Source organism: Prionailurus bengalensis, chromosome B3 (genome assembly GCF_016509475.1).
Source record: "Prionailurus bengalensis isolate Pbe53 chromosome B3, Fcat_Pben_1.1_paternal_pri, whole genome shotgun sequence".
Taxonomy (NCBI): Eukaryota; Metazoa; Chordata; class Mammalia; order Carnivora; family Felidae; genus Prionailurus; species Prionailurus bengalensis.
Window position 1 is genome coordinate 98,340,191 of NC_057355.1, and position 14,614 is coordinate 98,354,804.

Consider the following 14,614-nt stretch of genomic DNA (forward strand, 5'->3'; position numbering starts at 1 on the left):
CAAGTCATGATCTCACAGTTCATGGGATCAAGCCCCATGTCCCTCTCTGCCCCTCCCTTGCTCACATTCTTTCTCTCTCAAAATTAATAAATAAACAAACATAAAAAAAATTAATAGATCAAATATTTTATAGTTTTTACAGATTTACTACCTGCTCACTTTTATTACTTTCTCAGAAAGAATTTTCATAGTTTTTTTAAAAAGGAAATACATGAAAATGGGCAAAAATTGTAGTATGCAGGCATACCTTTACTTTCAAATTTTTCATCCACTTTGACATTGCCAGAGAATCCATTTTCTATAAGACAGTGTTCAATGAGAGCTGGTCCATAGGCTATAAAAGCAGAAGATATTATTTTTAGTATTCCCCTATATAATATTCAAAATATAATATGAAATTTACATCCCAATATAAATATCTACTCAGAAGTCAATGAAAATAACAATTTACTTATTTTGCTTTTTATGATTTTATTTTTTTACTTTACTTATTTTGAAATGTAATTACAAATGATAATTCAAGTACTTACAAAAATTTGAGACTACAACTGCAGAAGTCAGTGCATAAATTTTATAAGAATTTAATGGAATTGAGCCACATATAAAGGATTTCAAATCAGGAATGAAAGACTGCTTTAGTATCCAAAAACTGGTTAATACAATACCCCATATTAATAAATTAATTTTAAAAATCCAAACTTAACAATTTTATGTATGCTATACTAACAGTTGGAAAGCTGTAAAGGTAACTTATTAATGCATTCTAATTTCAGAAGAGAGGACAAGTGACTCCCTAATGCCCAGTAACTGAGGATACCTGCTGCCCAAGTCCTCTCCAGACTCATCAGTGTAGGGATGAGTAATGATTTTTCAAGTATAAGTTTATTGGATTATCTTTATCCGATTGAAAGTACCTGACAGATTCTGGGGTACCCTGAGACACACCAATTAAAAACAAAAACAAAAACAAAAACTCAAGTGGTTATTAAATCAAAGATTCACAATGAAAAGAAAAAAAACACAATTTCTCAGAATAGTACACTAGCACTAAAATGCTAGATAACATACTATCAGTTTATTTAGCTGTATTGCTTTTAAATAAAAGCTAACACATAAAGGTCAAACTTCATGTGGTATAACAAATTCCTCTTTCCTTAAAAATAAATTCTTATTTATTCAAAAGATAATTTTAAGCTCCCTTCTACATTATCAAGTTGTTGTAATACTCTCTTGAGTTATAAAAGATTTAAATATATTCCTGAAAACTACATTTTCTTGCAAACATTTCATTGCTCTATTTAGGCTTACTCACGAAGTAATGGATTAAGAACTCTCTTCAGTAGTTCACCTTTAGGTGCACTGGCTATTATTTCAGTCAGTCTGTGAAAACAAAATTGACACGCCTCTCATTATCTTTTATTTAATAAAACTTACAGCAATATTCATATTTACAATACTTTCATTTCCATCAAATCGCCTCATCATCACAATACTCTAACATACAAGAAGAATTAGTTCACTTTGTAGGTAAGAAAATGGGTCATAAAAGTAATTTACCCAAGGGCAGTAGGTTCCTGAGCAGCAGACTAGGACCTGAAACCAAGTCTTCTAAGAAAAATCAATACTTTTCAACTTAGTCATATTGTTTATTGAAAATGTGCCCATATGTGTTAAGAAAGAGATGTTCCTATATAACAGGTAAATGTTTGTAGAGCTTGGTGATAATCTTAATACCTGGAATGGCTTTACCTAATTATGCATTTAGTAAGAGCTCTTAAGGATGCTGTTTGGCCACTCTGATCCCCAGATCAGCAGCACAAACATCACCTGAGAACTTGTAAGAACTGAAAATTCCTGGGCTCTACACCAGATCCACTGAATCAGAAACTGGAAGCAGGGGCAGGATATGTTTTATCAAGCCATCCAGGTGAATGTGACCCATGCTAAACTTTGAGAACCTCTGCTACAGCTATTAGCAAAACCTTCCAGCCAGAAGAGTACCTAAAATCAGCACCTTATCCTACGGTACTCCCTTTTCTTAGCTAAACCATATCCGTTTGTACTCTGTGCAAGATAGCCATCTGTCTTCCCACAGAATAGCTAGTAAGTTCCCTCACTTTACCAAGAAATCATCAACACCTGAAGTAACACCAACCAGCCTTAGATTAAAAAGACACACAGATGCTACTTGCAAATGAGGTTTAATTGCTTACATGCACATTTAAATAGTTCAAGCAGTCCAAATTTAGTTATTTTATGCAAATGAACAAAATATTTTATGTGACAGTTCTTTAATATTCTGACATATGATCTATTTTACCTTTTAATACAACATGAAATGAGTTTAGAAACAAAACATGTTACCTTTCCAAAGTAAGCAAAGGTTCAGCAGCTCTAGCATGATCAACTGGGTAGCGTTCACGAACAGCAAATTTAACATCATCTGACTCATCAGTTCGAAATCTTAGTATATTCAAAATTAGGTACTCATAATCTGTAAGAACAATGTTTCCCTGTAATAAAATAAAATATAATTTATTGCTTTTCCCAATCATTCTTGAAACTTCTTAAAAAGTGAGAAAGAAAATGGGGTCTCTTAAAAACCTGAATCAAAGCTACAATGAAGTTACAAACAAAAAGCACTTGAGTCACATCTAAACAGTGCTCCTTGCACTTGTCCATCATAGACTGAAATAAGATAAACAAATAAAGGACCCCAAGTTTGAAACATAATGAAGGAATATAAAGCAACTTTAAACTCACTGTCTGATCGTTCTACTGAAGTCACTAATGGAAGTACAACAGTTACCACCTACTTTTCACAACTTTGCTTTACACCGCCTTGCTTTTACAAAAGACCTACATTAATACCGGTCTACTGACCGAAAGAAATCTGAAATTAATTTTCACTTTTATGAAAATAAGGCAAAAAACAAAAAAAAAGCATTCAGTTTGTTTGGCAGTGACCTGTTATAGAGTCAGCAGGCAACCCAAGCAGTGAGTCAAACCCCATTCCCTGGCAACTTAACTCAGCATTTCAGCATCAAGCCATCATAGCTTTGAACTGTGAGCATCTGTGCTTTACCTCTACTTATTTTGTGCATCTATTAGTAAGATATGTCCTTACAGTATCAGAAAAGCCTAAGAGAAGGTATTTTCTGGGGATGTTCAAAAGTTTTTCTATATAAATTGGTGACAACTGCTTCTTTGCTTTATGCCATTTCAGCTTACAAAAGTTTCCATATGAACGCTCTACTTTCGGAGAGCAGGAGAAACCTGTAGTCAGTTAACACCTTGATGATCACCAGCTAAACTTACTGTTGTCCTTGCAGGAGGTAGGTCTACAAATACCGTGGCTTATTAAAAACAATTCAGAACAGACAGATATTTCAGAAACCAAATAAAGAGATATTTATACTTTCATCTGCAATTTGTCTTTGGATAGCAATAGTTATGTGGCAAAATCAATACAGATAGTTACACTTTATACCCACGTGGTTCCACACTTGTAATGTAGCCTAATGTAAGAACTCCATAAAACCAAAAGCTATATGTTTAAAGATATTCACTGCAGTTTATTTCCAATAGAAAAAAATGGAAACAGCCTAAATGTAAAAATTGAGGAAATTGCTGATTTTTGATAAATCAACCTAACAAACTATTTAAAAGCTGTTAACTTATGAAGACTGTTTTGAAAAAGTAGGAAAATGTTTATAATCTTAAGTAAAAAATAGCACGACACAGAAAAAAATGTGTATCCTAGGAAGTGGAAAGCAAATATATGGAAAAATGAAAGTATCTATTAAAAAGTTAAGATTAGGGGTGTCTGGGTGACTCAGTCAGTTAAGCGTCTGACTCTTGGTTCCAGCTCAGGTCATGATCTCACTGGTCTGCAAGTTCAAGCTCCACCTTGGACTCTGTGCTAAGCATGGAGCCTACCTGGGATTCTCTCTTTCTCTCTCTCCTCCCCCACCCCATCCCTCTCCCTGACTTGCAGTCTCTCTCTCAGAAAAGAAAAGAAAAGGTTAACTGAAAAAGCAAAGTTTGGGTGAGGGCTTGGAAAGAAGTCCACATAGTGTCTGACTGAAGAAAATGTAATTTAATGTGACTTGCAAAACAGACCCAGCCATACAGCCTGGCACAGAGAAGGTGCTCACTAAATGTTTGTTGAATCAAAGCGTGCAGTTATCAAGAATATCTGGCAGATTCCAGCAAGGCAGTTACTTTCCTGAAAGCATTTTTTGCCTTAAACCAGGGTTTCCCAAAACTATTCTGTAATATGGTTCCCCCCACCTCCATAAAAAAAGAACTCTGAGCAAATAAAGTTGGCAATTCTGTGTAACATATCCTTCTCTAGGGGATATACACATCACATTATTGCATTAAAGGCACTGATAAGTCCTAGAGTTAAAAAAATTTTCCCCCTTTATTCTCAAAGGCCCTCAAATTTTAATGGCTATGGGACCTATTTTTCAAGGTACACCTATTATCTAGGGAAGGTAGTATCTAAGAAACATACTTTGGGAAATACTGTGCTTGACTCTGATGTACTCAATAAACTACTTTCTGACCTTAACTTACTTTCTCCAGCATCTTTCTTATTGGAATTTTATTGCAAATTAATAAACTGACTTTGTTAAATGAATTTGAGCAGCAATCACCTCTTTAACCAAGGTCTGATCAACTCTAGATAAACCATACATCAAAATTCCAGACATGAAGCCTAGGAGATCAAACCCTGGTATAAAGAGAGGGAATAGCAATCTTCAAGATCTACTGTAAGAGTCAACCAACCTACCTCTCTTAAGTATCACAATAACTGCTGAAAATTCCCAAGCACATACTTTCATGTATAAAATCCTTAATCTGTATTTCCAACTCATCAATAACTGGACCTCTGAAACCTAGGCAGTATGCATACTAATAGCTCAAACCCCTAAAAATAGAAAGGCCCTAAATGCAATGGGGTATCCTGGATTGGATTCCAGAGCACAAAAAGGGTATGTACTACAAAAACTGGTGAAATCTAAGAAAAAGTCTGCAGTTTAATTAACAGTAATGCGTCAGTGTTAACTTCTTAGTTTTAACACATGTACTGTGATTATGTAAGAGGTTAACATTAAGAAAAATGAAGGATATACAAGAACTTTTCATATTATCTTCACAACTTTTCTATAAATCCTAAATTATTACAAAATGAAAAGGTTGTTTAGATTTTTTTAATTAAAAACAATTTTAAGTTTATTTATTTCTTCTGAGAGAGGGAGGGAGCATGAGCAGGGAAGGGGCAGAGAGAGAGAGAGAGAGAGAGAGAGAGAGAGAGAGAGAGAGAGAATCCCAAGCAGCCTCCACACTGCCAGTGCAGAGCCAGACGCAGGGCGTGAACTCACGAAACCGTAAGATCATGACCTGTGAGCCGAAACCAAGAGTCCTATGCTTAACCAACTGAGCCACCCAGGTGCCCCTAGATTTTTTTTAATAGCAAAGATTACACAAAATCATTGTATGCAAAGAATTTTTACGTATCGTTAAGGTCTAAGTTTAAATTGAAAAAGGAAAAAAAAAATGGAAAGGTCCGTGCCTGGTACATAAGTTTAAATTTAGAATGTAAGCATATTGACTGAAACCTAAGCATGCCTTCAGTTACATTCTAGAGATTTTTTTCCCCCCCCAGATGAAAAAAAAAAAAAAAAAAAAAGGTGTTTGGGTTTTTTGTTTGTTTGTTTGTTTGTTTTGACAGTGGTGGGAAGAGGGGAAGGAGATCATAAATAAGACACCATACATAACAGTGGTTACCTTGGAATGAGGAAATGGTTTGGGCTAGGAAGGGTAAGACTTTCCATTTTAATTTTATGTACTTCTCTATATACTGAGAATGTATTCATGAACTACTTGTATAAACATATCTAATTTAAATGGTAGTCTAGATAATTCCAACCAATGTCCTACTGAGAAACAGAAAAACTGGACAAAATACACAAAGCTTGTATTTTAAGAAATCAAAAATGCAAGCAAGACAGTAAACCTTCACAGGACCAAAACCTAGGAGAAGAAAACTCAGAAAGATGAGTCACACATGGGGGGCTACTTTTCCCCTAGGATAGTTTGTCTAACAGTTAAGAAACAACTGATAGGCTGAGAAGCTGAGCATAAATTTTGATAGACTCACGAACAACTAAGGGGAATAAAAACTGGAGTTCAGAGCCCAAGTGAAAGGTGACTGGGGCAGTGGCGGGGGCAGATATCCTGAGAAATCCAGTTCTGAATAGTGACTCATAAAGGCTGCTTCTTAAGGGAAGGTGTGAACCAGAAATATACCAGATTTTCCAGGCCCAACTTCTAATCAATTCAATTCTTTTTTTTTTTTTTTTAATTTTTTTTTAACGTTTATTTATTTTTGAGACAGAGAGAGACAGAGATGAACGGGGGAGGGTCAGAGAGAGGGAGACACAGAATCTGAAACAGGCTCCAGGCTCTGAGCTGTCAGCACAGAGCCCGACGCGGGGCTCGAACTCACGGACCGCGAGATCGTGACCTGGCTGAAGTCGGACGCTTAACCGACTGCGCCACCCAGGCGCCCCTAATCAATTCAATTCTTGATTGGAGTAAGGTAATCTGGAATTAGCTGTACCCTTAGCCACTTGTCAAAAGCAATTATCTTCTCTAGAGAAAGACAAGTTATTCTGGATCTCAGACTACAACTACTGTTTTTTCTTCTCAGTTCCTGGCACAAAATGAAATAACGGGACATGTGAGGAGACAAGACAGTGTAATTAAAATCAAATGAAACAACAGACAATAAAAATAGCAATTCCAAGTGATTCTTGTCTGGTAGCAATAAAATTAGTGAATTGGAAGACAGATCAAAGAAAATCGGGCTGAATTTCCCAAAACTGATGAAAAACATCAACTCGGATTCTAGAAACCCTATGAACCCCCAAAAGATAATTACAAATAAGAACTCAACTAGGCACAGCACAGCAAAAATACTGAAAACCAAAGACAAAGAGAAAAAATTTTAAAGCATCCAGATAAAAAGGCCAGATTACCTTCAAAGGAGCTGACAGATTTCAGTAGAAATAACAGTTGCCAGAAGACAATAAACTTATTGTAACTGTCAAAATTTACTTAACTAATGAATAATAAAACCACTAGATGGTAAAACTGGTTGTAAGAGAAATGAAATAAATGAACTATTTACAATGAGAATAATTGTGTAAGATTGTCAATTCAAGGCAGTAAGACTGTAACCACTGAGGATATCTTTTCTCTGGACAGATACAATTTGAATCTCTACTGGATCAAATAACTTTCATTGCTATCAGGCAAGAATCATTTGCATTGCTATCAGTTTTCTACAAGTTAAAGTCTACACTTAAAGAACTGTAAAAAAACAAAACAAAACAAAAAACCCTAATCAATAGTAAATAGCAAATTCAAGATACACAACTCTAGAGGAAAAACTAACCCCCATAAGTGCCTGCTAGACAACACCCAGCAGGATACTAAAATGACAGTTTGGTCCTTTCTGTCTCTTTTCAAATTTTAGATACTTTTTTACAGTCCTTTCTCATCATGACATCTAAAATTATTTTGATGACAAATATACATAAACACAAGCTACTCTCATTGCATCTTGGCCTGATTTACATAGGTCCAGCAAGAAATGTTAAATAACATAAATATATCTCCTCAGATATAGTCAGCAAATCTAGAGTCACAAGGTATGAAGCAATTACTAAAGCCATAATAATCACTGCTGCCTGGAGAATTCATAAGAAATCTGGGATTTTATTTTCAAAAGTTTTCTATTATCCCAGAGACTTAAAAATTAGTATTTGAAACCAAACAAAAATCACTACTGATTGTGTCAGTGGTAGACCTATAAATACAGGTAAATTCCTCTTTAAAGTTATTCAGATCTACAGTTATTCAAATCTATTCAAATTCTTTACCACCAATAGGCTAGGATCATATATGCCACAGAATAGGTAAAAGATCAGTTTCTCAGGATGTTTTGTGGACACTGCTTCTACATATAAAATATAACCTTTGTCATACCTAGTTAAGTGAGACTTATTCACAAATATGACACCCTAAGTTTGACCTAGTTTGCACAATTTGCCTGATTATATCTTGGTAAAAAGGATTACAAATTCTTATTGAACCTATGTAAACATACACATTGCCATTAGCTGTAAAAAAAAAAAAAAAAAAACCAAAAAAAACACACAAAAACTCAGTAAAAAATCTCATTTGTGGGGCGCCTGGGTGGCGCAGTCGGTTAAGCGTCCGACTTCAGCCAGGTCACGATCTCGCGGTGCGTGAGTTCGAGCCCCGTGTCAGGCTCTGGGCTGATGGCTCAGAGCCTGGAGCCTGTTTCCGATTCTGTGTCTCCCTCTCTCTCTGCCCCTCCCCCGTTCATGCTCTGTCTCTCTCTGTCCCAAAAATAAATAAATGTTGAAAAAAAAATTAAAAAAAAAAATCTCATTTGTTCCTAAAATTCTAAAGGATCAATGAGCAAATCACCATTTAATTACATATCACTCCAATTTGCAGAAGTACAGACTACTAAGGATGAAGAGGAAGGTAAAGGGCTCTATCATACATCACCATAAAATACTCATCATAACACCAAAAATATTCTAGAAAATAACTAACCACAATTAGATTCTCTCCAGTTTATTCAGTCCTGTGTAATTTATTCTGATCACCCTAGAACACAGGTTAGCACTCTATTTTCATGGAAGCACTTGCTTCTAGATTAAAACAAGTCTTATAAATCCTACCTTGGCCCTCTGATATATTTTGGTATTTGTCTACACACTGTTGGCTCATACAACATGAGTCTATAAGAGCAGAGGCCAGCAAACTTTTTTACAAAGCAAACTCTGTAAAAGGCAAGACAGTAAACATTTTAGCATTTGTGGCCACATATGGTCTCCGTTGCATATTCTTTTTTGTTTTTTTAAGAGCCCTTTTTAAGACATTACCATTCTTAAGCTCACAAGCTTTATAAAAAGGGGCCACAGGCTGTAGTTTACCAACTCCCATTTAAGAGTATCTGGTATGTCCTTCTACCAAGGTTCTGAACCTGACTTCTTTGTTGAAGACCCAATTTATAATGACAAAATTATAGGGACAGAACAGATTGGTAGTTGTCAGGAGGGAGGGATGGTGGGAGGAAGAGGAGTGGGTGGGTATGACCATAAAGGGGTATCACCAGGAAGATCTCTGTGGTAGTGGAAAAATTCTGTATCTTGATTGCAGTAGTGATTACATGAATCTACAAAGGTGGTAAAATGAACAGAACTAGGGGCACCTGGGTGGCGCAGTCGGTTAAGCGTCCGACTTCAGCCAGGTCACGATCTCGCGGTCCGGGAGTTCGAGCCCCGCGTCAGGCTCTGGGCTGATGGCTCAGAGCCTGGAGCCTGTTTCCAATTCTGTGTCTCCCTCTCTCTCTGCCCCTCCCCCGTTCATGCTCTGTCTCTCTCTGTCCCAAAAATAAATAAACGTTGAAAAAAAAAAAATTAAAAAAAAAAAAAAAGAACAGAACTAGATGCATACATTGTACCAGCATCAATTTCCTGACTTTGATATTGTACTATAATAATGTAAAATGTAACAACTAAGGGAAACGGACATCTCTATCTCTGCAACTTCCTGTGAATCCACAATCATTTGAAAACAATAAAGTTTTTAGAAAAATTTTTTAAAGAGGGTATCACACAAATTTCAATTGACCACTCACTACCTGAGACCACACACAAAAATCAATTTCAGATGGGCTACAGCTGCTGTTCCCTGCCCATATTTTACAGTATAATAGTATTACACAGATAATTAACAATACAACAATGAATTATCCTTCATCTCACCACCCAAATTTAACTTACCCTATCATAGAGCTCAATGATTAAGTGATAAGCAGCTTCATCACTTCCAAATTGAAAATCTACAATTCTATCCACACCAAGTTGTTTTGCACTGACTAATCGCCGACTCTTCAAATGTTTTCGACACTAGTGGGGAACAGAAGAAAAGGGCATTCATATAGTAGAAGTGAATTCTTAACCATTTGGTATTGGCTTGTAAATAAGCTTCCTCTTTTCATTTCCATCAAGAATAACATTTAAAAAATAGTAAACAAAAGCCTGCAGATGATAATCAAAGGAAAAACACTTTCTGTCAGGACTCTGACTGCTAACTCTGAAACAGTATTTTGTACTTTGCCCTATAGAGAAATGTACTCTGTTGTTTATATCACTGCTAAATCTCTTTTTCTTACCCTGATGACCTCACTCAAAGCCATAACCTTTTTTCATAAAGCCTCTTTCCAGTCTCAACTTTTAAGGATCCCAAATTTCCTTTGTGTTCAATATTAATTAGTGGTTTCCACCAAACTTCCATTTCAAACACAAATTCTGAACCATGAGCTTATTGGTATTCTGTAAGTTAGTCTTCAACGTACATCCAATTACCTTCTATTCCCACAAATGTATTAATATAGCCCAGACAGATTTTTTCTGGTACTGTCTCCAAAGCTTTTGACCAACTTGGCTCAAATCCAAATATAATAACTCTTATTCCTTATCAAATCCCATTCTTCCTATCCCTAGTCATGATGTTCTTTTCTTATTAGCAATTAAAATACAATTAATGTTTTAAACCCAAATACAAATTACTTGGTCAACACCTATTGCTTTAGATTATATGCACCATCCTTTAGTACAAATATTTAAGTATAACATGAACCAGAAACAAGACTACTCTGTAGTGCCTAAAAATTCTTACCACTGTTTCTAATTCTTTAATTTGGAAGGTTGCTTACTCAAGACCAGTAAGAAAGAATGCTTCCAAGACTCAAATTCAAGATAAATTTTACAGAGAAGCTAATATAAATTCACCTTTAAAAATATATACAATCATTTTTAGAACCAATGCCAACTCTTTCATAACCAAGAAGACTTCTTCTCCAGACCTAATAGTTCAAATTGACGAAAATTCTCATTTTATGTACTTATACATTCAGGCAGATATAATAAGCCTTTTCAAACTTTTAACAATCTCTCCCTCCTATATTCAATAGTTCTAAGAGTGGTCTATAATGGTTTTGATTAAACAGTGACCTACATATAGGGCTATTTTTAAACTCCCAAGGGAAAATCACAATCCTCCCAGAGGCCCCCAGTAGTATTTTTATTTAAGAAAAACAAAGTTAAAATGGAGATAAAAGGCATCCTTGAAAGGAACAGAAATCCACACCATGGAATGGAGAAAAGGGAAGATTACTTATCATGAGTATAGATGAGCATACAGTACATACATAATGTTTGTTTTATTTATTTCCATATTAGCAGCTTGGTGAAAACAACAGTGCCACAAAGCTATCACTGGCATCCCCAAATGTGAGAATGAAGAACAATCACTGTGATTTGCCACAACTGAGCATGACTGTGCCAAAGGTAGCAGCTCTTTATTTTAAATTATTTATCATGTGCTTAACACTGTGTCTGCTCCATTGGAGGGTATCTCTCTATATACATTTAGATTAACATGTACACCTAACTCATAAAATTCTAACTTTTTTTTTTTTTTTTTTTTTTTAAGAGTGTTTGGCCTCCTATTGGTATAGCCTGATTTGGGGATTTTTACACAATCCCAGTATCATGTATCTTATCATCTGTAAAGCTAAAATAACCGTTCTTCATATCCACTGACATATTAAACAGCTCAAAATATGCGTTATTAATTTATTTTGAAAAATGCTATACAAATACCAAGTGTCACCATTATTAAGGACAATTCCCAAAAGAACCATTTGGGGTTACTATAAATTAAACTTCTCAAGAGTTTGATAATTTTGTGACAGGCCTTGTGATTTGGGAAACACTTACCTAACTTGTAATCCAAAACAGATTCTAAGTTGCTGGGGATAAGATTCTTCTCTGTAAAGCCTCTAATGAAATAACACAATGCCAAAACAAATAAATTTCTGAAGGAAAGTGAGGAGGAGAGGAAGAAGGAAATTAATACATATGGAGCCCTAATATGTGTCAGGCATTGTGTTAGGTGCTTTACATGTTACTTCAAATAATCCTCACCAGTAACCCCATGAGGGAGTTATTATCCGCATTCTACATTTAAAGAAACTAAGTTTCAAGAGGTTAAGTTACTTTTCTGGGTTATAAAATTATTTAGCGGCAAAATCATTAATTCAAAGTTAGGTATATTTGATTCTAATGTCTTTCTTCTGTACCACATAAACTTTCAGTATCTTTGTTATGCCAATAAACGGACAGGTAACACGTCCACAAATGCAGACTCTCTGTTTTAATAGAAAAAAAACAAAAAAAGACAAAAGCAAAGAGAGAAGTGAAAAGTAAAAAGATATGATTGGTAACATACTAATGTCATTGAGTATTTCAATAAAATACAGATTGGCAGCTCAAAAGTGAGCTGCAGAAAACTAGGAAAAGGTTAAGGGGGGGCATATCACAGAAAACCAAGAATACTAGAAGATAGGATATGAATTCAGAAATTTGGGAATCATAAAAGGTAAGAAACTAATGAAAATGATGCTTTAGAAAAATTAACTCTGGTCTAACAAAGAACTGTTTTGATAGCAAGAAGTATACTGTAATTCAAAGGACTTTATGGGAACGTTATACAAGTTTAAACTAGAATAATGACTGTGGGAACTGAAAGATCTAGAGCATACTGGGGTGTGAAGGGTAACAGGGAGAAGTCAATAAATGTCTACTTTATTCATCCCAGTATCTATCAACTATTTTATCTATACTTTATTCATAACAGTGAAGGAAAACCAAACATTTTAAAACTTAAATTGTTAGTGACCAATCTCAGGGCCTTAAAATTTAGCTTCAAGTATAACTTAAAGTTTACCTTCATGGCAAAACTAGATGGCATCATATTCTTAGGCCACTCAAATTCTGTTGTGTGAATTCGTATGCCAGATTCAAGTAAAAGTGTAGCTTTAAAGTCTGGTCTGTGGAAGAAAAAAGTTAAATTTTTCTTTAAGGCATTTGCCAACGCTAACTCAATAAAACAGACTAAAAGTGCAGGTTAAAAAAAAAATCAATAATCTCATATTTAATTACCAAAGATCAAACAAGCCTGTAAAATGCTCTTACTTTTGAAGACGAATAAGATAGGTCTTATTATCCACATCATAAACATTGTTTACTCTCATTCCTAGTAAGCTGCAAGAGAAAGGAAACACGTAACAACATTTGAAATACAAAACTTCACTCAAATTAAAGCCGCAGGAGGAAGCAGGGCCTTCAAAGAGGGGATCTTCAACTCAAAGGATATGGAGTCAACCAGGGAGCAGAGCGAAGGCCACCAGGCATTGAGCCCAAAAGAAGTGTAACTTCTTAAGAACAAAAGTTAAGACAAAAAGAGCAGTCCTAGGAACACCATGCAATGCCCTGCGTCCTTGAAATGACCCGATATTTCTAAGGAAATATCTAACCCCCTTTATTACAAAAGAAAAAAAAGGTAACAAAACTCTGGGGGAAAAAAAAATGACAAAACTCACACAGCTGCATAACAGAAACCAGATCAGAATGTTACTTTCAGCTAAAATGCCAATATTCCGTCTCCTAGGAATGAGGAGGAGTGTCAAAGAAACCAGGCCTCCGGTCTGGAAACCCCTGAGGCAAAAGACTGCTGGGCACCCCGGCGTCTACTTGGTGTCTCGTGTCTTAATAAACGTTCGCTGCCAGACCGGGGCAACTCAGGCCAACAAGGCGAGAGCTCGGCGAGGGCCCCGCCAAAGCCTGACACAAGATCCGGCGAGACAAGCAGCCCCGGAGTGCGGGGTGTGGGGCATGCGGACGCTGGGGTCCCCAGATATCCCGAGGGCCGCGGGAAAGATGTCACGCGCTCGCCCACCCAGGCCTAGCCAGGTCCGCAGAGGAGCACTGGGGGATTAAGTGGAAACATCAGGCTGGTCTTTTTTTCCACCACGGGGCACCGGCCTCTGCCTTCTGCATTCCCCGCAAGAGCCTAGTCACCTATCGCTCAGTACCTGGCATTCAGCTCCGCGAGTACCGCGCGGAGGTCAATGGTGCTGAAGCGAGTCTTCATGGCGAGGTCTGAGGGTCGCTACCGCAGTTTTCTCCACTGACTACCTGACTCAACGCCGCTACTCTTATGCGCAGGCGCACTTGGCCGAAATCTACGGCCGCGCAGAAGACCCAATATTCCTTGAAGCGAACGTGTTTGCGTCGCTTTTCTGAAGAATTGGAGTATCAAGTCGCCGTCAGCTAGCTTTTCGTTATACCAAAACAATTAGACATAGATCCGAACTATTCTCTTGAAACTGCATTCCTTCCTGGAAAGCTGACGGACTAGTCCGGTCACCTTTCCCTCTTGTGTTTCAGGACTCAAGCTGACCTCCCTAGCGACCTCTGCAGGTCATAACAATTTATGATGAGAGTACTGGGAGGATTTCCCCCAAATGGGCGGTAGGGTTCGGTATGCAAGAGCAATGAGCCCTTTCCATTCGGTTAACTGGACGAGTAGAATTTTGAAATATAACGAAACGAACCACCCTACAATTACCCTCAACAATAAAGGCGAAGAAACG

At 36.7% G+C, this 14,614-nt stretch overlaps 1 protein-coding gene across 2 annotated transcripts in view; it reads right to left on the bottom strand.

Annotated features, from left to right (window-relative positions):
* The window catches only part of NEMF (nuclear export mediator factor), a 57,712-nt gene extending 43,309 nt beyond the window's left edge, over window positions 1–14,403 (bottom strand). For both annotated transcript variants that reach the window (XM_043556090.1, XM_043556089.1), the window contains exons 1-7: window positions 14,054–14,403; window positions 13,155–13,223; window positions 12,907–13,009; window positions 9,897–10,022; window positions 2,365–2,513; window positions 1,313–1,380; window positions 248–334 (exon numbers count right to left, since the gene is read on the bottom strand). In XM_043556090.1, the coding sequence (XP_043412025.1) occupies window positions 248–334; window positions 1,313–1,380; window positions 2,365–2,513; window positions 9,897–10,022; window positions 12,907–13,009; window positions 13,155–13,223; window positions 14,054–14,112 (661 nt within the window). In that variant the 5' untranslated portion in view covers window positions 14,113–14,403. The remainder of the gene's footprint in view (window positions 1–247; window positions 335–1,312; window positions 1,381–2,364; window positions 2,514–9,896; window positions 10,023–12,906; window positions 13,010–13,154; window positions 13,224–14,053) is intronic.
* Window positions 14,404–14,614: the final 211 nt, after the last annotated feature.